The sequence below is a fragment of the Giraffa tippelskirchi genome, chromosome 9 (assembly GCF_054371585.1).
Source record: "Giraffa tippelskirchi isolate mGirTip1 chromosome 9, T2T-mGirTip1v1.2.pri, whole genome shotgun sequence".
NCBI lineage: Eukaryota > Metazoa > Chordata > Mammalia > Artiodactyla > Giraffidae > Giraffa > Giraffa tippelskirchi.
This window is the reverse complement of record NC_137283.1, coordinates 145,625,316-145,649,876: the sequence shown is the minus strand read 5'-3', so window position 1 is coordinate 145,649,876 and position 24,561 is coordinate 145,625,316. Positions and strand designations below refer to the sequence as shown.

The window sequence follows — 24,561 nt, the reverse complement described above, 5'->3', positions numbered from 1 at the left end:
AATCCCAAAGAAAGGCAGTGCCAAAGAATGCTCAAACTACTGCACAATTGCACTCATCTCACACACTACTAAAGTAATGCTCAAAATTCTCCAAGCCAGGCTTCAGCAATATGCGAACCGTGAACTTCCAGATGTTCAAGCTGGTTTTAGAAAAGGCAGAGGAACCAGAGATCAAATTGCCAACATCCACTGGATCATCGAAAAAGCAAGAGAGTTCCAGAGAAACATCTGCTTCTGCTTTATTGACTATGCCAAAGCCTTTGACTATGTGGATCACAATAAACTGTGGAAAATTCTGAAAGAGATGGGAATACCAGACCACCTGACCTGCCTCCTGAGAAATCTGTATGCAGGTCAAGAAGCAACAGTTAGAACTGGACATGGAACAACAGACTGGTTCCAAATAGGAAAAGGAGTACGTCAAGGTTGTATATCGTCACTGTGCTTATTTAACTTATACGCAGAGTACATCATGAGAAATGCTGGGCTGGATGAAGCACAAGCTTGAATCAAGACTGCTGAGAGAAATATCAATAACCTCAGATATGCAGATGACACCACCCTTATGGCAGAAAGTGAAGAAGAACTAAAGAGCCTCTTGATGAACGTGAAAGAGGAGAGTGAAAAGTTGGCTTAAAGCTCAACATTCAGAAAACTAACATCATGGCATCTGGTCCCATCACTTCATGACAAATAGATGGGGAAACAGTGGAAACAGTGTCAGAATTTTTTTTTTTGGGCTCCAAAATCACTGCAGATGATGACTACAACCATGAAACTAAAAGATGCTTGCTCCTTGGAAGAAATGTTATGACCAATCTAGTTCAGTTTAGTTCAGTTCAGAAGAGGCATTACTTTGCCAACAAAGGTCCCTCTAGTTGAGGCTATGGTTTTTCCAATAGTCATATATGGATGTGAGAGTTGGACTATAAAGAAAGCTGAATGCCAAAGAATTGATGCTTTTGAACTGTGGTGTTGGGGAAGACTCTTGAGAGTCCCTTGGACTGCAAGGAGATCACACCAGTCCATCCTCAAGGAAGTCAGTCCTGAATATTCATTGGAAGGACTGATGCTGAAGCTGAAACTCCAATACTTTGGCCACCTGATGCGAAGAGCTGACTCCTTAGAAAAGACCCTGGTGCTGGGAAAGATTGAAGGCAGGAGGAGAAGGGGACAACAGAGGATGAGGTGGTTGGATGCCATCACGGACTCAATGGACATGAGTTTGAGTGAACTCCGGGAGTTGGTGATGGGACAGGGAGGCCTGGCGTGGTGCAGTCCAAACGGGTTGCAAAGAGTCGGACACGACTGAGCAGCTGAACAGAACTGAAGCAGCATCTTATATTGGACATCATTATCAATATATAAATCTGCATGGTGAGGGTGGAAGTGGGTAGAAAACAGGATACATGAGGATTGTTTGGGAAGGGTCGAGCTTTGGAAAATGTCCTCAGACACATCCCAAGCAGCATACATAGCTGTCCTCTGTTTGCTAAGGGGTAAACACGGCTCATATAAACAAGACTATTCTAGATTTTGATAGGCTTACTTGGGTCAGAATTAAGTTAGAATGACTTGATTCTTTCTAACAGTGTTATAATATCATTTTATCTAAATAGACTTGAAGTAAAAATTTAAAAATCAGTATTTTGATACTTTTGAAAATGGTTCTTAAAAAATAATATCAGGTATTAAGTGTAATTCTATCCCATGGCAGCCTGGGAACTCTTCTCATTTAATTACAAATTCAACATTTGTGCTTTCTAGGTTGACAACAGGGCAAGGCTGCGGGCAAATCATCTATTAACTTTTCCTAATTAATCAAATACAAAATTCAAAATAGTACCAAAAATAAGCTATCTGTGAAAGAAGAGCTGAACCCAAGCATACACTGTAAATATTCCCAAATTGTGAAAACTATGTCACCAATTGGAATGCCTTCACAATGCAAGATTAGTGCCATGTTTGTAAGCTTAAACAAAACTCAAATAAATTGCATATTTCTAAACAAATGCTTGCCAGGGCACAATGTCACACGTACATACTCATTTGTTCAATGTGAAGAACTTCCTATGCATTGTGTGTTTTTCCGGCTAAAAATCAACAATTTAATTTGAACACACCTTCTGAGCAGTTGATAATAATCTCTCTTTTATTCCATTTCTTATCTAGATTTTTTTTCTTTTTTCTTTTTCTAATTTTACTGCCAATCCTTTTCTATCATGTCTTCTGCTTCTCCTAGGAATCGGGGCAGAGACTTGCTAAGTCTTCCTACTTTCTTTTCCCCTGAAATTAGATTGATAGCCTGGAGCAGAGGGGCTGATCTTCTTGACCTTTGGACTATACAGTTCATGGAATTCTCCAGGCCAAGATACTGGATTGGGTAGCCTTTCCCTTCTCCAGGTATCTTCCCAACCCAGGGATCAAACCCAGGTCTCCCACATTGCAGGTGGATTCTTTACCAGCTGAGCCACAAGGGTTTTAGAAGAAGGCCTTGTGAAAAGTCTACTTACTTCCCACTTCATTGAGGCAGCTAACATCATACCCAAGGAAAGGGACACTTCGGTATTTTAGCCCAAGTCCTCTGCTTTGCCTCCCTCTAAGTTTATAAGGTGAAATTTGATGGCCCCTCCCCAGCTTAGCTATACCCTTTGTTCTGTGGCTCTGCAGTTTCTCTCACAACAGAAGTGGATTCTTTTCCTCATCCTGAGCCTTGTAATTTGCTTGGACCAACAGAATTCAGTAGAAGTGATGATGCACCAGTTCTCAGCAAAGCCCATCTACATTCTAACACTTCCGTCATTGCACAATAAGACACCCAGTTAATTAGCTTGCTAGTGGATGCAAGAACTCAGTCCAATAGCCCCAGTCATCCCAGTCTAGCCATCTCACATCATTCAACAGCGTCAACTCCAGATACGTAAGCAAGTCCAGATGGAATCAGAGTAGTCCTGTCCAGGTCAGCTAACCCTCACAGCCCATAAACTAAATAAAGGTTTTATGTCTGCTGTGTCACATTATTGTGGCGAGCAATAACTAATGCCACAGGTAGTGAATGTAATGTGATTGTGATTAGGCCCTGGCCTCCATCAAAGGCTTGCTTTTGTTAATTAACCTCAAAAAACACAAGCTGATATCATATGTCAATGAATTTTGGGGATACAACTTATAGTGTTAGGTGGTGTGGTATTAGTGGTTTCAGTTCAGTTCTATTCAATTCTCAACTAGTGAATTAAGAAACGACCCTGAAAAAGTTGGTCAGTTGAAACAGGGGAATGGTGGTCGTGCACAGGGTTGGGGGAATAAGCAAAGGCAAACTATATTCTTAAAAACAAAAAAAAAATTATATATTGTTGTTTGTTGTTTAGTCACTAAGTTGTGTCTGACTCCGTGTGACCCCATGGACTGTAGCCCACCAGGTTTTTCTGTACATGGGACATTCTTCTAAAAAAATATATATGTATATGTGTGCATGTGTGTGCATGTACATGCAACTCACTTCAATGGTGTCCGACTCTTTGCCACCCCATAGACTGTAGCCCACCAGGCTCCTCTGTCCATGGCATTTCCACGGCAAGAAGAGTGGGTTGCCATGCACTCCTCCAGGGGATCTTCTGCACCCAGGGATTGAACCCGCATCACCTGCATTGCAGGTGGATACTTCACTGCTGAGCCATTGGGGAAGCCTATATTTTCAGAGTACATCATGAGAAACGCTGGGCTGGAGGAAGCACAAGCTGGAATCAAGATTGCTGGAAGAAATATCAATAACCTCAGATATGCAGATGACACCACCCTCATGGCAGAAAGTGAAGAATAACTAAAGAGCCTCTTGATGAAAGTGAAAGAGGAGAGTGAAAAAGTTGGCTTAACACTCAACATTCAGAAAACTAACATCATGGCATCTGGTCCCATCACTTCATGGCAGATGAATGCGCGAACAGTGGAAACAGTGGCTGACTTTATTTTCTGGGGCTCCAAAATCACTGCTGATGGTAATTGCAGCCATGAAATTAAAAGACGCTTACTCCTTGGAAGGAAAGTTATGACCAACTTAGCGTATTAAAAAGCAGAGACATTAATTTGCCAACAAAGAGTCGGACATGACTGAGCGACTGAACTGAACTGAACTGAACTCACCTCTATTTTCAACTACCTACTCAATAGGTTGCTGGAAACCAACAATTGGTTGTTTAGGAATGCTTAATGTGAATATTACTTTGAAGTAGACAGGATGTTTAAAATGTATGTTCATTAGAATGGGTCAATTTTCTTTAACAAACTATAAATACGGGGACTTTTCTGTTTCATAGATAGCTTTTACTTTCAGAAGCAAGCAACATGATTCTCAGCACTAGTTCCCATGGGGTAGCTTTGAAATGGATTAAGCTTCTACTAGAGTGGTAAAATCCAGTGCATATATAAAAAGTGCGTTATTTAAGAGCTTGAAGCTGACAGTGGATTTGAAAGAGTAATTGACTAAATACCAATAGCATCTAAGATATTAAAACAAAAGCTAAATAGGGTTCACACACATGTTTTTAACATCCAATATTATTTTTCCTTATCAATTAGCCTTCTATCTGTAAAGAAAATTGAGAATTTTATATATATATATACATATATATATATATAAGAGAGAGAAGAGAGAAACACAGAGAAAGTGAGACAGTGAGAGTAAGAAAGAATGTATTAGGGTGTATGAGAGAAATTGCAGGAACACATGTAGATTATCAGGATACAGGCTGTCTTTATATTTTATTTTCATAAACGTACATTCAAAGTTCTAAGTCTATCAGTCAACACCACTGAAGAATATCAAAGTCATCTTGTGTTAAAATTACTTTTATTCAGGATGAAAAATACAACATGTAACCAGATTAGATGATAGTCTATGATTAGTTCTTTACCACATATTTCAAAAGAACTACATACTTATTTCCCCTTGTTGTTACTGCAATATATTTCTTTATATTTACTGGTACGTAAAAGCTTACAATGTAGTGTTTTATGTAGCTTTTCCTTAATAGCAGGTAGAGAACATGTTGCACACAATTACAGGCAGAAAAAAAATTAATACATAACTTTTCAAAGTAAGGACAAGGAAGACACCAAATCTACAACTTGTAGTTCAGAGTTCAGGGAATTTTTTTTCTTTAAATAGGTATTTTTACTGGGTATGATGTGATCTGATAGAAGCTCTAGATTTTTCAAACTGCAGAGGCATAAAGCTATTTCCAACGCGATGGATGAAGATGGATCTGAGGTAGAAAGGTGGTCATGGCTTTCCTCTTATATAAAACAATTTTCTTCGCTTCTCAAAATATCTTTACTGCAAATAGACACCCTTGCCCCCCAACCCACCCAACCTATTCTAAAAGAATAGGAATTTCTAACTTTAAGCCTCCTTCTGGCCAAGATCCCAGTTAAAGAGAACTCAAAGTTAAAATGTCCTGATGTTTTAAAGCACATATGCTTCAATCAAAACACATTATTTTCACTTTTTTTTTTTGGTATCTTTACATTTGGTAAATGACATGGCATGTTTAAACTGAACCAAATAAATGTTAAATCAGGAGCTGAACCAAATATCTAACTGAATGCACTCAAAAGTATAAGCCAGGATTCCACCATCTAAGCATTAATTTCATTCTTCTATAGAAGCAGTGATACAGGCTTTTGATAAACACCGTTCCCAAATGCATTGGTCAAATGAAGGGTAATATAACGGCTATTCTTTCAAAAAGTAAAACGAGACATTCATTAAATTTGTGTCTGCTTTCAGAAGGAAAATAACTGGGGGTTTCAAGAATCATAGGGGGCTTGAATATATTAGAGACATAAACAACCATCAAATTTTCTTCAAAGGAACTAAAGACAACCGTGTATTTTGGTATCACAGGTACAGGTCTGCTGTATACTGCACGATGAAAACCAAGACCTGGGCACTAGGAAAAGTTGGACCAAGTCTTGTTTCTGTGTCAAAATGAAAAAATGCTTAAATGGGCAACCTTTGGTAAAATAATCTTTGAGATTATTATAATTCTGTCATACAGATTGGAACATGAAATAAATAAAGAAATCAACACCTACTTATATAGAGCAGGGAGATAAAAGGCAAGGGGAAAAAAAATCCCAACAGAAATGCCTGTTAGGCCCACAGGATTTTTATTGTGGTTATCCAAGTGGTCACTAAAGAAATAAGTGTATGATGTGAAGTAAAGTTAAACAGTATACACCGAGCTGTAGCCTAATCCATAAACTTATTTGATTGACATATATGAAATTATTAATTTGGCCAAATCATGGAAACAAATAAAGAAAATCTATTTGGTCATGTGGCTGATGAATTATAAATAACCAAAACATAATGGTAAAAGAGTCAAAGAAACAAATGAAGTTATTGTACAAGGTTAATATGAAGGAATGTAAAAATGTAAAATTGTCTTCTAATTCTTCTGCATTTTTTCATGGTTATTAAAAAGAAGGTCTCATATTAGAAACCCCCCACCCACTTTCCCAATACTGTATACAGTATACAAATCAGTGACAAATGTATTTCCATTTCCAAATACCATTCTGTTCATTAATTTACAGTTGCATAGAAAGGGAAGAAGAAAACAATAATATATGATTATTATAAAAACAAAATATCCTTTCCTCTTTGGATAGTCAGTGTTTTACTCCTTCAGTAGAACACACAGTCAGCACTCAACAGCATAATTCAAAGAGCCATGGAGCTTCTGATTAAATGGAACTTGACATTGGCATTTGCTGAAAAGGGCAACACTGTAAATCAAGAAATGTTGGCTGGCTAGATGAATACTTCACATTGCCTGTGGGAAGAGAAAATAGCACTGTCAGAACAACATTTACAGAAGGCATTACAGGTAGCAGAGACCTGTCAACTCTTAAAAAAATAAAAGTGCTTCTTTCAGCATAGACAAGCCCTCTTTTCCTATGTTCAACGGGGACACTTTACTCCCACGTGACTTTTGTTCCTGGAATGAAGTCCTTTGCTTTCATCTTAAAGTTTCATAGCCTGCTTTTCATCAACTCAGCTGATATCGAGGACGTCTGGAAGACTTTTCTCTTGTCCAGGCTGGAAATCAAGTTCAAACTGAGACGATCTGTCTTTTTTTTTTTTCCTGGGAGGTACTAATGTTGACTGAATTAGGTTGGTGCAAGCACTCTGTGTTCCCTGGAGGGTCTGTGGGAGGTCTCCTGCAGAGAGGTGGGTGCAGGTACAGATCCCAGCTGGGATCCAGACAATAAGAACTCAAGACAGGAATCACAGTCCAAGGGTGTGCGATGGTGCCAGTTAAAGGCTCAGGGCTAATGTACAGAGGCAAGGGAGGATAGAAAGCCAGGGCACACTCAGAGGAGTGACATCAACCTTTTGGAGGTCAAATGGTCGGGTCCATTATCATTAACACCTAGGTCCTCAAATTCTTCTCTAAATGCATCTTTCACTAGCTTGCTCTAATGGATATCTACATCTCCCTAAAGGCACAGCTTCCTCCATAGAAAGGTAGGACTTCTTCACATAGGACTTTTTTTCATCTCGCACGCTCCTCAGATATTGGATAGATTCATATTGTGTTTTTCAGGGCCTTTTCTCTCTCTCCTTCCTAAAACTACCCAGTTTTGAATCTCTTGTCATCAAACTATACCACCCACTATACAGTCATCTTCTGGCCTCTTAGCTCATGTTCCCTTACCTCTTGAAGAAAAAATGGCTGTCATTCACTGGTTTTAAATGTTCATGATTTCAATACATAGATAGTTTTTCCAAACCTGTGGCCTCTTAGCTCCTTGAGCTCCACTCCTCCCAGAATCTGTCCTTCACCCTTTCTCAGCCTTCCACTCAAAGTCTCAAATCTGGACGATTGCCAATACCTGCATCTCTTCCAATATTTCAATTTCAATCATCCCACTTTCTGACAACCCTCTGGTACCTTTCCAGCTTACTTCCACTAGGACCCAAACTTCACTCATCCTTTGGTACTATGGTCCATGGATTTTCTGTCTCCCACACCGAATTCATCCTCACTGTTCTTCCTACCAAACTCAGGTTCAATCATTATCACCACACCTCTGCCTCTTCCCTTGAACTGTTATACTCTCTTGGCCAAACAACTACTTCAACTTAAATGCAATAAATTTCAAGTTAAATGCAATACTTGGTGCCTGTGCCCATGAACTTGAATGTGGCTGAAGGGCAACACATAGTCCTGCAGAAAGGCCTCAAGTTAAATTCACAAGCAAGCAAGTGGTGGCCTTTAATGCTACCTGGTAGTCACTCTTTCCACATGCTCTCCTGAGCTCCAAGCAGCTACTGCACATCCTCCAGTCTCTCCTCATACTTTCAAGGCCTCCTCCCCATCCTCACTCTCTGCTGAAGCCCCTGCTTCTGATTCACTAAGACAACAGAACAATCATAAATAAGACTTCTGCTCTCTGGGATGAGGTTCTTCATTCTCACGGGCTCTCACACCACAGCCACTAATCTACTTTATATTCCCTTGTGTTCGCTCCAGTTACTAAAGATGAACCATCTGTGCTTCTCTTCAATATCTCAGCCTCTCATGCCATTAAGGCAGTAACACAATCAGAGGCTTCACGGTTTCAAAAAGATTCATAAACAAGTTCATGAGGAAAAATGTTCTCCAAAGATTTACTGTGGTCTTGGGACACACTATTTCTAAGACTACCTGATAAGGAAAATACTGAAAAACACAGGGGCTATATCTGCCAACAGTTCTCAGCAAATTCTTAATGAAAAATCAAAATCTTTTCCCCTCAGAGTAACAAAAGCAGCTTTGTGTACTGCCCCAGGCATGGCTTTTAAGTCCATGTTCTGTGGTAGCTATCTGAAGTATATGTTTGGGAGAACCCTGTCAGCTAAACCTATCTGGGGTAATTTTACATACTACGTAAAGCTATTAAAGCCTTGAGTCGACTGAGCAACTTTCACTTTGGGCTTCCCTGGTAGTTCAACTAGTAAAGAATCCATGTACAATGAGGAGATCCTGGTTTGATTCCTGGGTCGGGAAGATCCCCTGGAGAAGGGAAAGGCTACCCACCCCAGTATCCTGGCCTGGAAAATTCCATGGACTGTATAGTTCATGGGGTCACAAAGAGTTGGACACAACTGAGCGACTTTCACTAAACAGCTGTCAGAACAAAAAAGATTTGCAATTGGGCCATCTGGAAAAACTGGCTTGGGAGGGGTCCCCCTCCCCAGACTGACAAACTGTTGTACCAAATCAACTAACATGTCAAGCAAGTTTACTTATTTACATGGGGAATAAATCAACAGTGCTGTGCTGTGCTCGGTCACTTCAGTCATGTCTGACTCTTTGCAACCCCATGACTGTAGCCCACCAGGCTCCTCTGTCCCTGGGATCCTCCAGGCAAGAATACTGGAGTGGGTTGCCGTACCCTCCTCCAGGGGATCTTCCCAATCCAGGAATCGAACCCGTATCTCCAGCATCTCCTGCATGGCAGGCAGGTTCTTTATCTCCTGAGCCATCTGGGAAGCCCACTAAGACCCCCCTAAACCTTGTTCCCATTAGCTCATGGTATCAGAATGTGGAGAAGCCAACCTACAGATCTGTCTCCTGACTACCTTCATAAGGCATGTAACTGGTCTGTTATCAACTGCACACAGGCCTCTTGAATGCGTGGTTTCTCCAGCCCTGCAGAGCCCCTCAAACTGTTGCTGTACGCGACATATGCAGAAAGCAAGGGCACCAGTATAAAGACAAACACTGACTGAATAGTGTCAGATCGGCATTTCACATACTCTCATCAAGCACAGAATATGAAGTAAGTGAAGAGCAAAACCAGAAGAAATCATGTCCTAGGGCAGGGCTGGTAGGCACTGTGAGTGGGCTGTGCAGGAGGGTCCTGTGCACTAGCAGGAGGCCAAGGGATAAACTCCATACCATGTTTCTACCAAAAAATGGGAAGAAAGAGGTCTAACAGGAAAACATTCTGTCCCTAAATAAAAACAGAGCATGGTTCATGGACTCTGAATGCACATTTATAGCATAAAAGAATTTCAATTCTCTGTTTTCATAAGGCAAAAATATAGCAAAAATCAAAAATCAACAGTAGCTAATCGCTTAAATGTTTTATTTTTAAATAAAGAAAAACAAAACCAAACTGGCCATCCTGTAAAGCATGTGGTATCTTAGTCCCCTGAACAGGGATCGAACCCTGACTCTGCATTGGAAGCACCGAGTCTTAACCACTGTATCACCGGGGAAGTCCCACTAATCGCTTACTCCAAGTTATAATCTGTAACACCTAAACCAATCAACCCATGAACTCTTACCTGTGGCCTGCTGGGGAGATTTGCTGGAAGAGAAAACAAAAGCAGTCAATTAAAGGCAGTTCTGTGGTTCTCCTTTTTATGTATGCAGAAGTGTGAACTGCCCCATGCCCCATTCCCAGCTGTTAAATGGATATTAATAAGAAAATAAGAAGGAGCTTTGGGGAAGTTTTTTTTTTTTTTTGGCCAGATGCTTCAACAGGGCTAGTTTCCCTACTTAGCTTCTCATATCCCATGTGCTTTAAGAAATAAAAATTCCACCAAAATATGCAAAAGATAAGCCAGCTCTCTCAAATCAGTACATGTTAAAGCATTCAGTGAATAATTAGTTTTGCAAAAAAAAATCTCAAAATTTCCCACTGAAATCATGCCATATATTTGGTTTATGCATTAGAACAGAGAAAATTCTGTATATTCTCCTGAATAGTACAAATTCTGACCAAGAGGTCATTAAGGAAATGCCAGGGCCAGAGTCTTTAGTTTCTGCCACCCTTACCCCAAAGACCAGGAAGATGGTGGCAATGTGTTCACATCAAGGGAAGAGCTAGCCTAGTCCTCAGCACTCAGAAGTCTTGTAGGAATTTGGGTTAATACTTGTGCCTTCCATGGGCTAAGTTAAGAGCACGAGAGAAGTTAGAATATGGTGTCTAATTTGCCTCTGTATCTGAGCAGCTCAGTTCCTACTTGGTGGCAGAGGGGATGGTGCAGTGAAGCTCATCCAATAGGACCTGGAAGGGCAGCCACTAGCACAGCTCTTCTCTAGGGCCTCTGAGGTTTCATCTCTCCCTTTCACTGTGACATCTCACAATTTCTGAACTGGTGCTCAGCCCTGGGAGAGAGAGGAGCTCCACCTGCTTATGATGGTAGCATTTGTTCTGGGTGATTAAGGATTGTCCCTAATCAAACAGCATGTGACTACTTTCATCATTCTCTCTCCCCGCCCCCCCCCCTTTTGAGGGGAAAAAAACAAACAAAAAATCTGTGACCACACAGTAGTTGCTTTGTGAGAAAAAGAGCAAGAAAGGGAAGCTTTTTATGATGCTCTGGAGGGAAAGTGTGCACCCCAGTAGTATTAGGGGGAATAATCAAGTCCTACCAATTATGTAAATTATATCAGGGAAAAAAGAGTGGACCTTCTTACACATGGGAACTACACTTGCACAGAACTACATCCTCTTGAGGGAAAGCTTAATTGATGAGCATGAAGTATACCACAGGCAGAGTTAGGCTTCTTTTCTCAGTAACAAACAGCCAAATCCAAACAGAAATCAAATCCGTTTTGCTGCAAATCAACATTTTAACCCTGTAGCCTCTTATTAAATAAAGGCTACAAGTACCCTCTTGAACAAATCACACAAATACATATTTTAAAGAAATCAAGAAATCATTGTATTTTAGTAGGTCTTGAAGTTTTGATGAATGTCAATCAAGATCAATAAATATAGGCAATTCACAGTGAGAATATGCCTGCAGATAAAAAAAGTAATTTAAAAAGCATTTGTTGGTCTATTAGTGAAAATAATATTCAGCTTACTACTAGCATCCTGTATATTTGGATGACATAAAAGAAAAAAACAACAACAAAATGATGTTACACTAAAAAATTAAGTTACAGCAGTCAGTGGAAATTTTAGTACATCAATTAATAGGCAACGCGATTACATTCCCTTCATTAACTCCTTGCCAGGAAGAGATGGAAATGCTTGCCTCTCTGCTCTGAAACTCAATATAAATAATTAAAAGAAAACTTTAAAAGGCCATAATTCAAGGATGCTATCAGGACCAACTGGGATATTAATCCAAGATAGAGGAATTCTAAAGTGTTATGTGCAACAATATACAGATACAGTAAGAAAAAAAAGTCATGTTTAAGTAGGCAATTCATGCAATTAGGATTTAAGAATACAGTTTCATTTTAATTCCAAGAGTGCCAGGAGTGGCAATTCACTTGTGACCATGCTAATTTTTAATTCACAAAGGATCAAAAATCAAGATTAACATGCAGATCAATTCACTGTATGCTGGTGACCAGCAATTTTAAAGTTCTCATTAGTTACAGGGGCTCAAGGGATTGGCTTGGCATTGGAAGGATGCCAATCCGATTTGCTTTCAAAAATTCTCCAAAGATGGTCAGTAAGCTTTGGGAGTTTGTGATGGACAGGGAAGCCTGGCATGCTACAGTCCATGGGGTTGCAAAGAGCTGGACATGACTGAGTGACTGAACTGAACTGAAGCTTTGGAAATGCGAAGGCTTATTAAAGTATTTGCTAGCTTTTGCAACTTAAAAGGGGCAACAAAGCAAAGGAATCCAACAGAACCTTCTAAGTACTATCCAGTACTATCAATTAAACCTTCCTTCCCAATGGGAACATTTAATCATTCATTCATTCACTCATTCAATTCAGAAATATATTGGGCACTAAATCTATGGCAGGTGCTCATTTCTATTCTACATCCATTTTTTTTTTAAAGTTTAATAAATCTAGGCAGAATTTTAAAAGTATATATTAATTTCACAAATAAATCAGTTATGTTTTTATTTTTATGAAAAGCTATCCCTATCTTGGGAGATTTTTATATTATCAAAGTATAAAGACTCTTTACCATCATTTAAAATAGTATTTTCTGAGAGGACGGAAATGGGTGCAATGACAGGCTGTTTTATATACTACATATATATGATGAATAGTATATAATAATGCTGTTCTGTGCTAAGTCACTTGAGTCCTGTCCAACTCTTTGCTACCCCATGGACCATAGCCTGCCAGACTCCTCTTTTCATGGGATTCTCCAAGCAAGAATCCAGGAGTGGGCTGCCATTTCCTATTCCAGGGGAACTTCCCAACCCAGGAATCGAACCTGAGTCTATTATGTCTCCTGCATTGGCACGTGGGTTCTTTACCACTAGTGCCACCTGATATGTAATACTAAAATCTTATTGTAATGGCTGACTAGAGTTAATCACCCTAGTGATTAATATATATTTTTAAATAATATATTCTGATTTCTTTAAAATATTATTTAAAATATAATTTTAGCATTAAGTAGTATGTGTGTATGTACAGCAAACTGTTTGTTTGAAACAGCAGAAATGTTTTTGCTGACAGCTCAGTAGAAACTGCAAGGCGCCAAGGTGCTGAAGACAAAGTGTTTGGGGAAAAAATCAATAAATAACAATCATATAGTTTCCTCTGGGATTTGAACTGTTATTATTTGGTTATTTTCTGGCTCTTGGTTGTTCATATGGAAAATTCACAGGGTCGTAATCCGCCATGCTTTAAACTGTTTGGGCTTTATACAGTGACTATTTTATTCCTTGAGAAAAGAACCCCTGAACCAAAAAAAAGAAACCCACACCAAAACAAAAAAAAGGGGAGGGGTGGTGAAGTTGAAAATAATCCCTTTTTACATTGGAACTTGATGACATCAGAAGACAGTATCTGAAGAAAAGAGAAGGAACGACTTAGAAAAAGCTGTTTTCAGACCTTGTCTGGCATACCACAAAAAACACTCTTTTGGAGAAACACACCTTTCTTACTCTGGCCTGCACTGAAGAGGATAATTTCTCCTTACAGACAGGTTTGTTTTATGTGCTCCGTGTTGTTGCTTACAGGGCAGATCAAAGGATCTCAAAGAGCAGGTGGCACTGGCCCTCCACCCCGGGATGTGATGGCATCCAGGTTGGGCTTTGTTTGCCTTGTCGACATATGGAAAGCTTGATTTATCTTCAAATAATGTTCAGTCTCGCTTACAATATTGCTGTTATCTCACCAAAGAAGACAAAGGGCCTCACACAGGAAAAAAGAAATGGAAGGAAAAAGCATAGCAGTGGCGTTACGATCTTTCATACTCACGGCAACAGGATGGAAACGTACTGTTGATCTGCTCCATGACCTCTGTGAGGTCCGTGCTGGTGTCATGAGGGGGTGCCAGCAGCTCCTCTGCTGCCGTGCCTGCAGACACAAAGAACAACAGATGCTCTCAAATTAATGACCAGTCTTCCACTAAAACCCAACTGCAGGGGGAAAATGCCAGCACTGGCCTCTAAACATCAGTGTGAAAATAGTCTCCTTGCAAAGAATAATTTTAGGGGAAAATTCCAAAATCATTTTGGCATTAATTTCTGGTAATAGAATTTTACATAATTAAAATGTATTAGATGTTTCTATAGAAAGAATTCAAGTGCCAGGGGAAAATTCACGAGTCAAAAATAAGTAATGGGGTCATATTATTTCTTAGTTAGAATTCCACTATTTTGCACAGCTATTTTTAAAATTATTTATTTTTGGCTGTGCTGGGTCTTCGTTGCCGCATGTGGGCTTTTCTCTAGTTGCAGAGCACAGGCTCCAGGGTGTTGCAGATTTCAGTAGTTGCAGCACATGGGCTCAGTAGTTGCAGCTCTCAGGCTCCAGAACACAGGTTCAATAGTTGTGGTGCAAGGCCTTATTAGTTTCTCTGTGGCATATGAGATCTTCCCAGACCAGGGATTGAACCTGTCTCCTGCATTGACAAGAGGATTATTTACCACTGAGCCACCAGGGAAGCCCAACAAGTATATTTTCATATGAGAAATATATTCCATCAATTTTTTTCCTTCCTTCTTTATGGAGACTTCAGCATAGGCTAGCTTACACTGCTAAAAATTTAGAGATATTTTATAAGATACTTTCTACTTTGATGTTTATTTAGTCTACAATCAATAGCAAAATAATTCTCTTATTTAAAAATCTAAAATAATTTCACTATTTTAGGTTTTCGTCTGATACATGCAGCAAGATATCCCATTAACAAATTAATTTGGTTAAAATATGGGGTTCTCAGTAGGATTTTAGAACTTAATTTCATTAATAACGATGTCATTCCAGAATGCCTGGTTGACAGAGCCCTTCCTTGCAGCAGTGACAGGTCCCCATTGTGATCAAGGACAGGCTAGGTGGGACTTCAGCCTCAGATGGGGGTGGGTGAGGCAGAAATGTTTGGGGGAACTAGGATGGAGAAGGTAGAATAATGAGTCCCCAGCCCTGGGCAGAGAAAACTATATTTGGTGTGATATTCTTTAGTCGTTTATTCTGAATGTGTACAACTATGAAATTTCAGAGACAGAAGTTTATTGAAAAAAAAAAAAATCATTCCTAAGGCAAAGAACAAAATAAACTGTTGCTCATCTCAAAAGGAAGGAGTTCTTTTTCCTCTCTCATCAAAATTCAATTCACTACTACACCTTACACAAACAAGTGCATTATAGTTTATTATTCTAAAACGCTTGCTTTTTTGGTATTGTTAAAATGGCTTTGTACTCTGCTGAGATGAAACAGAATACAAATTCCCTTATGCTTAAGGCACACATGTGCAAGAACGTTATTTAAAATGAAAAGTGCACAAATGGCAAAGCCCAGGGTAGAGCAGGGGAGAGAGTAGATGAGTCTTGCGGACACAGACCTGCCTGGTGGAACTGTGGGCCCGGGTCTGGATCCAGTGAATAGTTCAGTGCCGACTGCTGAGGGGAAGCCCAAGGGGAGACGCCATTGATTTGCGAATCAGATTCAGGCTGGAATCACATTCAGAGGTTAGAACTGAAGAGATTCAAAAAATGATTAAAGAAAACATTTCTGTTTCTAACTCCCCTTCCCCAACTATGGATAATTAAATCACATATCATTCACCCTCAGTCATTTGCAAATACACTTTAACATCAGTTGGTGGACTCACTAGTATTCAGCTGAGGACCAAATGGTCCTTCCGTTTGGATCTGAGAACTTGGAAGAATTCACTTGGTTATATGGCAGGATTTACCTATCAATGTCAGGCTCATTCCCTCAATTGTTCTATAACTTTTATGTCAACCAAGCGATTTTGGAAAGATGTTTCATTCATCTTTAAAATTAAAATTAAAATTAAAACTGCTTCTCATCCAGTAATTTATCTAATTTAGAAATTGTGCTAATTTTCAATTTAAATCAATATTTAAGGGCAATATTGGAGAGTGGTAAAGGGTACGATTTTTGTTTTTATGTTTTTTCATTGAAGTTGCTTTACAATGTTGTGTTAGTTTCTGTTGTACAGCAAAGTGAGACAGTTATACATATATACATATATCCACTCTTTTTAGTTTCCCATACCGGTTATTACAGAGTACTGAATAAAGTTCCCAGTGCTTGAAGGCATGATTTTGGATTCAGCTGCTTGGATATAGACTTGCTCACTCAGAGCTGTCTAATTCTGAGGCAATTTTATACCTATCTGCTTTTTATTTATAAAAACCTAGATAATTTTTAAATTTAAAAATTCAGTTCAGTTCAGTTCAGTTGCTCAGTCGTGTCCGACTCTTTGCGTCCCCATGAATTGCAGCACGCCAGGCCTCCCTGTCCATCACCAACTCCCGGAGTCCACCCAAACCCATGTCCATTGAGTCGGTGATGCCATCCAACCATCTCATCCTCTGTCGTCCCCTTCTTCTCCTGCCCTCAATCTTTCCCAGCAGCAGGGTCTTTTCAAATGAGTCAGCCCTTCGCATCAGGTGGCCAAAGTATTGGTGTTTCAGCTTCAGCATCAGTCCTTCCAATGAACACCAAGGACCGATCTCCTTTAGGATGGAATGGTTGGATCTTCTTGCAGTCCAAGGGATTCTCAAGAGTCTTCTCCAACACTACAGTTCCAAAGCATCAATTCTTCGGCGCTCAGCTTTCCTTATTCCAACTCTCACATTCATATATAACTATTGGAAAAACCATAGCCTTGACTAGATGGACCTTTGTTGACAAACTGATGTCTCTGTTTTTTAATATGCTGTCTAGGTTGGTCATAACTTTTCTTCCAAGGAGTAAGCGTCTTTTATTTCATGGCTGCACTCACCATCTGCAGTGATTTTGGAGCCCAGAAAAATAAAGTCAGCCACTGTTTCCACTGTTTGCCCATCTATTTGCAATGAAGTGATGGGACCAGATGCCATGATCTTAGTTTTCTGAATGTTGAGCTTTAAGCCAACTTTTTCACTCTCCTCTTTCATGTTCATCAAGAGGCCCTTTAGTTCTTCTTCACTTTCTGCCATAAGGGTGGTGTCATCTGCATATCTGAGGTTATTGATATTTCTCCCAGCAATCTTGATTCTAGTTTGTGCTTCATCCAGCCCAGCGTTTCTCATGATGTACTCTGCATATTAGTTAAATAAGCAGGGTGACAATATACAGCCTTGACGTACTCCTTTTCCTATTTGGAACCAGTCTGTTGTTCCATGTCCAGTTCTAACTGTTGCTTCCTGACCTGCATACAGGTTTCTCAAGAGACAGATCAGATGGTCTGGTATTCCCATCTCTTTCAGAATTTTCCACAGTTTATTGTGATCCACACAGTCAAAGGCTTTGGCATAGTCAATAAAGCAGAAATAGATGTTTTTCTGGAACTCTCTTGCTTTTTCAATGATCCAACGGATGTTGGCAATTTGATCTCTGGTTCCTCTGTCTTTTCTAAAACCAGCCTGAACATCTGGAAGTTCACGGTTCACATATTGCTGAAGCCTGGCTTGGAGAATTTTGAGCATTACTTTCCTAGCGTGCAAGGTGAGTGCAATTTTGCGGTAGTTTGAGCATTCTCTGGCATTGCCTTTCTTTGGGATTGGAATGAAAACTGACCTTTTTCAATTCTGTGGTCACTGCTGAGTTTTCCAAATTTGCTGGCTTATTGAGTGCAGCACTTTCACAGCATCATCTTTCAGGATTTGAAATAGCTCAACTGGAATTCCATCACCTCCACTAGCTTTGTTCGTAGTGATGCCCACTTGAAAGGCCCACTTGACTTCACATTCCAGGATGTCTGGCTCTAGGTGAGTGATCACACCATTGTGATTATCTGGGTCATGAAGATCTTTTTTGTACAGTTTTTCTGTGTATTCTTGCCACCTCTTTTTAATATCTTCTGTTTCTGTTAGGTCGTTACCATTTCTGTCCTCTATCGAGCCCATCTTTGCATGAAATGTTCCCTTGGTATCTCTAATTTTCTTGAAAAGATCTCTAGCCTTTCCCATTCTATTGTTTTCCTCTATTTCTTTGCACTGATAGCTGAGGAAGGCTTTCTTATCTCTCCTTGCTATTCTTTGGAACTCTGCATTCAAATGGACATATCTTTCCTTTTCTCCTTTGCTTTTTGCTTCTCTTCTTTTCACAGATATTTGTAAGGCCTCCTCCGACAGCCATTTTGGTTTTTTGCATTTCTTTTTCTTGGGGATGGTCTTGATTCCTGTCTCCTGTACAATGTCACAGAATAGTTGGTGATAGTGTATCTGCATCAGAGGGTTTTGTGAAGGAGGTGATCAATTAGTATTTCTGCAGTGATTAGGAAAGAATCTGACACACCTAGTAAATACTTCGCAAAGGCAGGAATTTTGAAATGGTGATGGATACACTGACAGGTACATGGTCAAATTAGAAAAGTGTGAGTCATTGTAAAGGCAATGTAGAAGTTCCATTGATTTTGATGCTGTTTGTTTCCATTAAATCTATATTAGCTGACATCTGGCAGTTTTGCTAGTTTTTACTATCTGAGTTGATTTTTCCATCAACTTTTGGCATTCATGCTAGGTCATTAAGAAGAGATAAGAGCCCTATAGTCTGAAATATACAGAGCTATTTAGATATCCGATATCTTGTAAAGCATTACTGTGCAATTCTGAAAGCTCATGAGCCATTAGGCAGCTCAGTCTAATGGGAGGAAGAGAGTGGGGGGAGGCGAGGGGTGAGCAGGAGAGCCTTGGCTCTCTTCAAGCATCACCAGGCTACGGCAAACAAAACTTTCAAGCACAGCTGCCTTCCACAACAATTCTACCTGTGCACTAAGTCCTTAATACTCACACTTCATATTCTAAATAAGAGAGTTCAAAGAAAATGTCATCCTTTGTCCAGGCACCATTCAGAAACATCATATTTACAATATTGACAATATAGCTTTTCCACTGAATGGGAGTGACATCAAGGTAAGAACCTAGTATTCAAAGGACTAAGAGAAAGCCGCCAGGCCTTGCAGAAGGTCTAAATGATGCACAGTTTCAAAGTACACCTTCTCCCAAACAGTCTCATGCAGTCTGAAACAGTGACAGACATTCAGAAAGTATAAAAGGTGTTCTGTAGCCCGCTGTATAGGTAATGCAAAAATTACACTGTTTTGAATGATTCTGACAAGTTAAAAGATACTGCAAGCAACTGTGAAAAGATAGTTTTCTAAAATTTGAGAAAATCACTGGAGAGAAAGTTGTTTCTGCCTTTGATTCATACATCGTTTCTGGAGAAAAGCATTCCTATTCCTTGTCTAGGGGGCCCCCACACTGCACGGGCCAGAGAAGAAAGTGAAAGATAGCATGAATGTTGATGCCAGGGATTCTTTAAGAGAGGGAAGTTCCAGGCCCATCGTCTGGGATTCTTCACAATAAACACCTGCTGCAAAGATATCTTCACTACTAGTTCTGTGACATGATCCCCGCTCTTCAGCTGCTAGATGTAATCAGTCACTTAATTCTCTAAAGTATGCATGTCTTTATAGATGATGCTATCTTGTTATATATCATACTATCTTGTTATGGTCCCTAACAGCAGATTGCAGAAACTATATCTGATGCTTCTTTTATATCCCAAAGAAGAGTGTGTTTCAAAATTGCAGGCTATTATCCACTGATGAGTTATAAAATTGGGCCTGACCAACACTAAGAAAGATAGAAGAAAAATGAAAGGAAAGAAGGGAAGGAGGGGGAAGGAAGGAAGAAGGGAGGAGGGGGGAAGAAAAATAGAAAAGAGGCAGCATTTTTTAATAACAGCAATTAGTATTTTGTGTTCATCATACTTGTATGCATTCATCATAATGCAAATTGCATTTTTATTGTCGAGAAAGTTTGCAAACAATTGCCATAAAACATGGTGCTATGTGAAGAAATAATAGCTGAAAATTAATAAACATCTGTTACTTAATTTCTTGAAAATAGTTTATGGGAAGGAGGTTTTAGCATGAAGAGTTCAGGTCACTTCCTTTCCCTTAATATCCACAGATGTTCCCCAAATGTAATTTATGCAGATGTATGTGACAGGATCTTTTCCCTTAACCTATTCAGAGCTGAGACAGATTTCAGTGTTAAAGAATGAGCAATTCCATCTCAAGCTGGGAAAGCGCATTTTTAATGCTTATGTTTGTAGAGGGATTTCTAAGCCAGTCGAAATCAACTATGGAGAGGAGAAACCAGAAGTGAGTCTTTCTGCTGACTCTGGGACTGAGCCCCATGGGGCGTGGGACTAGGGCAGATGGTGTGGGGACAGGGGTGCCAGGTTCCACACACTCTACCTGCTCTAGCAGCTGCCGAAGTCGGTGGAGCTGAGACTCCAGCTGCTTGTTGTGATCTTCTAAAATCTGCATCCTAGCCTCCAGCCGCCCTTTGTGCTGCCTGAGGAGTTTTGCCTCTGCTATAAGTTCTGAATCCTCAGACGTGTGATGGGGGGACACAACAGAGTCTGGAGGGGAGCCGACAGGGATGCCCCTTCTCAAGTGCTGCTCTTTCAGCTGCTCGTATTCCAGCTGCAGATTTCTAGTGGAGGAGGGAAAACTGGAATTAGTATTGGACATATCACCTTCTCTCCAAAACTGCCCATGAACTCCAAATGTAGCCCAGGCTGTCTATTTCCTCATAGGTAAAAACATTTATCAATGATACAAGCAAGCCTGAATAAAATTGTAGCTTTAAATAAATAGATGTTCTAACAGACAGCACCCCTGAACCCTGAAATGCAGCAGTAACCTGCACCCAGCTGCCCCGTGTGTTAATGACCTCTGAAACTTTGCCTCCATGGTACTTCCTGGACAACAGTCCTGAAAAAAGAATGGGTAAGGGCCATGTGGAATTGCATATGAAAGGATTTCCCATGAGAAATCTTCCCAGGGTGAGAGACTTCTTGATTTCTCCGAAGTCTAGCAAACCTTTGTTCTTCCTCCAGGTCGGCAATGATCCGCTCCAGTTCTCCGCGTTCTTCCCTTTCTACCGACTTCAGGATCTGAGCTGGACTCTGGGGCTGGCTCACCGGGGACTCCCCTCCGAGCGTCTGGCAGTACTGCTGGATGAGAGCATGCTCGTCCTCCCTGAGGTGGCAAAAGAGACACACACAAAGGCTCACGTTTGTGACATCCACATCACGTGGATGTCACTGGATGTACAGGAAGTAGAAACAGTGACAGTCAGGCTGGCTGCTGAGCCTCGACTGCCTTAAAACTTAACATCCCTATGACCTTCCTTTAAAACTCTGGGAAGATATTTTACCTGATAGCGTATGTACACTACACACACACACACCAACATTTCATGCTTGGCCTTGGTCTAGCATGTAAATCTCACAAAACTTAGAAGAGATATTTTACTCAGCAGCGTATATAAAGTACAACACTTAAATAGTTAATATAAAAGATTTTATAGGCAAAATAAAAAACCTGAATGCCAAAAAAGTAAGTTAAAAGACTGTTAACTAAAAATAAACTGCTATAGCAACTTCTCTAGTGGTCCAGTGGTTAAGGCTCCATGCTTTCAATTCAGGGGGCGTGGGTTCCGATCCCTGGTTAGAGAACTAGATCTCACATGCCTCACATGGCGTGGCCAAAAAATAATAATAATTGCTATAGTCCAAGTGTTTTTTCCCCCCTCGCTGAAGTTCACATGTTGAAACCTAATCCCCAGTGTAAAGATGTGTGGGGGTGGGGTCTTTGGGGGGTGATTAGGTTATGAGAGTGGAGTCTCCATGAACATGATTAGTGCCCTTATGAAAGAGATCCCAGAGAGCTCCCTTCCTCCTTATATCCTGTGAGGGAACTACAAGGTGATAGCTATGAGCCAGGAAGGGGATCCTCATCAGACACTAAATCCACCAGTTCCTTGACCCTGGACTTCTCAGTCTCCAGAACTATGAGAAAAAATGCTTGTCATTTATAAACCATCCAGTTGAAAGTCTTTTGCAATCACTGTCCCAATCAAGTACTTGATTTCACTATCTTTAGCACGTGGTTGAAAGCAATTTTATAATGCTTTGTAACCCAAAGGGTGGTAGAGGCTAATTGTTACATTCTTTCATTTAAATAACTTAGTATAAATTATAATTGTAGATATTTATAAAATATCTGTATTTATTTTATTTGATATTATCAGCACATTATTTCTAGGGTCAATCATTCTGTATTAAACAAGGAATTCCATTTAATTCACTTGGGTTCTCCCACTTTCTAACTACTTGTCTAATGGACTAGATGTATTAATAATGTGGTCAAATCGAATAACTGACAGAAACAGAAGCATAAGAAAGCAGACGAAGTTGACATGTTTATGGGAAGGAAATGCTTACCAGCAAGCTTGGAATCCCTTCCCTTCTTTTACCAGAAATCCAGTCAGTCAGTGTCAGTCGCTCAGTCATATCCGACTCTTTGTGACTCCATGGACTGTGGGAACTCCAGGTTCCTCTGTCCATGGAATTCTCCAGGCAAGAATACTGCAGAGGGTTGCCAGTCCCTTCTCCAGGGATTTTCCTGACCCAGGGATTGAACCTGGGTCTTCAGCATTGCAGGCAGATTCTTTACCATCTGAGCCACCAGGGAAGCCCAGAAATCCAGTCAGATCTCCTTGTATATGTGCAAATGATAGATTTCCTGGTTAATGCTAGCAGGAGAGTCCTGCTACAGAATACCTTGGGCAGATTGTACCTGATCTGTTTTTTATGGCTTTTGGTAAACAAATCCTGGAATCTACAGATGTATAGGGTGCACGCATGCGCGCTGTAGCCTTAGTTGTGTCTGACTCTCTGCGATCCTATGGACTGTAGCCTGCCAGGCTCCTCTGTCCATGGGATTATTCTCCAGGCAAGAATACTGGAGTGGGCTGCCATGCCCTTCTCCAGGGAATCTTCGCAACCCAGAGGTCGAACCTACACGTCTTATGTCTCCTGTATTTTCAGGTGGGTTCTTGACCACCAGTGCCACCTGGGAAGCATGTATAGGATAGGGCTTCAGAAAAACATCTCTAAGTTAGGTAGCAATCAGAGTATAAAATGGAGTTATCCCATGCCTGAACCAGCTCCCTCCTGTGTAATGATGTGACTGTAAATATTCCTTAAAGAGCTTATCTGTTACCCTGGGGTCAGGGCAGATCCTAATGCAGCCAGAAGGAACCAGGTGAGTGGCATGGGCAGCCCTGGAGCTTTTACTTATGCCCTGGAGCTGATGAACATGCTTGATACTGGGTAAGATCTGTGACTCTGACTTTAGCTTGAAAATCTAACCTTGTGTAATCATAGTTTACTCTGATAAAGAGGGGACATGAAATCACATCTGAGAGGTGGTGCATTCTTAGAAAAGTTGTGTCCTGATCATTGAGATCACAGTGATATAAAGAAGCAAATGAAAATAATGAATGTTAGGGCTGCAAAATAGGCAAACCAAAGGTTCAAATGAGCCCCTTGTTAGTTTACATTGCTTCTTTATCAGTAAACTTCCCTAACCTCACCTTCCTTCTATTATCAAATGAATAAAAAAGGAGTAAACTGGAAATAAGAAACATAGATGGGAAGGATTGAAATAAGCTATGGCATCATCCTTTGATGACCAGTCTTGCAAAAACGCGGTATCACTGTGAAATAAATAAGGGAGCCTTGAGAAGAATCTCACACTTGTTCCTAAATTTAGAAGGATGAGGATAAGAGGAGAGAATGGCTCCTGTACTACTGCAGGGCAGCAGTGTTTGAAAGCAGAACCCAAAGCTCTTAGGATGCCCATGTAGCAAAGTCAAACAGAAACGTGGCAAGGAGGTATGTGCATGCGTATTTTTGAGGAGGGAGATGGTATTTTCTTGATAAGGAATAAATGGGTAATTTATTATTGTACCCTAAACCTAACTGTATTATGAAGGAGCAGAGAAGGCTATGAGGCTAATGTACCAACACCACAGGGACGCCAATTAGCTGCTAAGGATGACAAGACTCTAATTCAGTAATGCTTGGAGTCACTTCACCCAATTTAAGTGAAGAGAAAGACCATAACCAGAGGGGATTATAAAATAGAGATCCGATATACGGACAGAACAAATGGACAAATTAGGAAGATACAGTGCATATAAAACAAATAATAAAATAATTAAAAAGTATAAGTAAAGCAGAACATTTGAAATATTTCTTAGGCCAAAAAAGATGAGTATAGAAACCAAAAGACTGAGTATACAAAAA

General features: G+C 40.2%; 1 protein-coding gene across 6 annotated transcripts in view; it reads right to left on the bottom strand.

Moving 5' to 3' along the window:
- Nucleotides 1-4,829: 4,829 nt before the first annotated feature.
- The window catches only part of UTRN (utrophin), a 538,953-nt gene continuing 519,221 nt past the window's right edge, over nucleotides 4,830-24,561 (bottom strand). For 2 of the 6 annotated variants that reach the window (XM_081531053.1, XM_081531057.1), the window contains 6 exons: nucleotides 21,287-21,445; nucleotides 20,657-20,897; nucleotides 15,779-15,887; nucleotides 14,194-14,292; nucleotides 10,343-10,365; nucleotides 4,830-6,836 (listed from right to left, as the gene is read on the bottom strand). In XM_081531053.1, the coding sequence (XP_081387179.1) occupies nucleotides 6,828-6,836; nucleotides 10,343-10,365; nucleotides 14,194-14,292; nucleotides 15,779-15,887; nucleotides 20,657-20,897; nucleotides 21,287-21,445 (640 nt within the window). In that variant the 3' untranslated portion in view covers nucleotides 4,830-6,827. Of the gene's footprint in view, nucleotides 6,858-10,342; nucleotides 10,366-14,193; nucleotides 14,293-15,778; nucleotides 15,888-20,656; nucleotides 20,898-21,286; nucleotides 21,446-24,561 lie in introns of all 6 variants that reach the window. The other 4 variants (XM_081531054.1, XM_081531055.1, XM_081531058.1 and 1 more) reach the window with 3 other exon arrangements.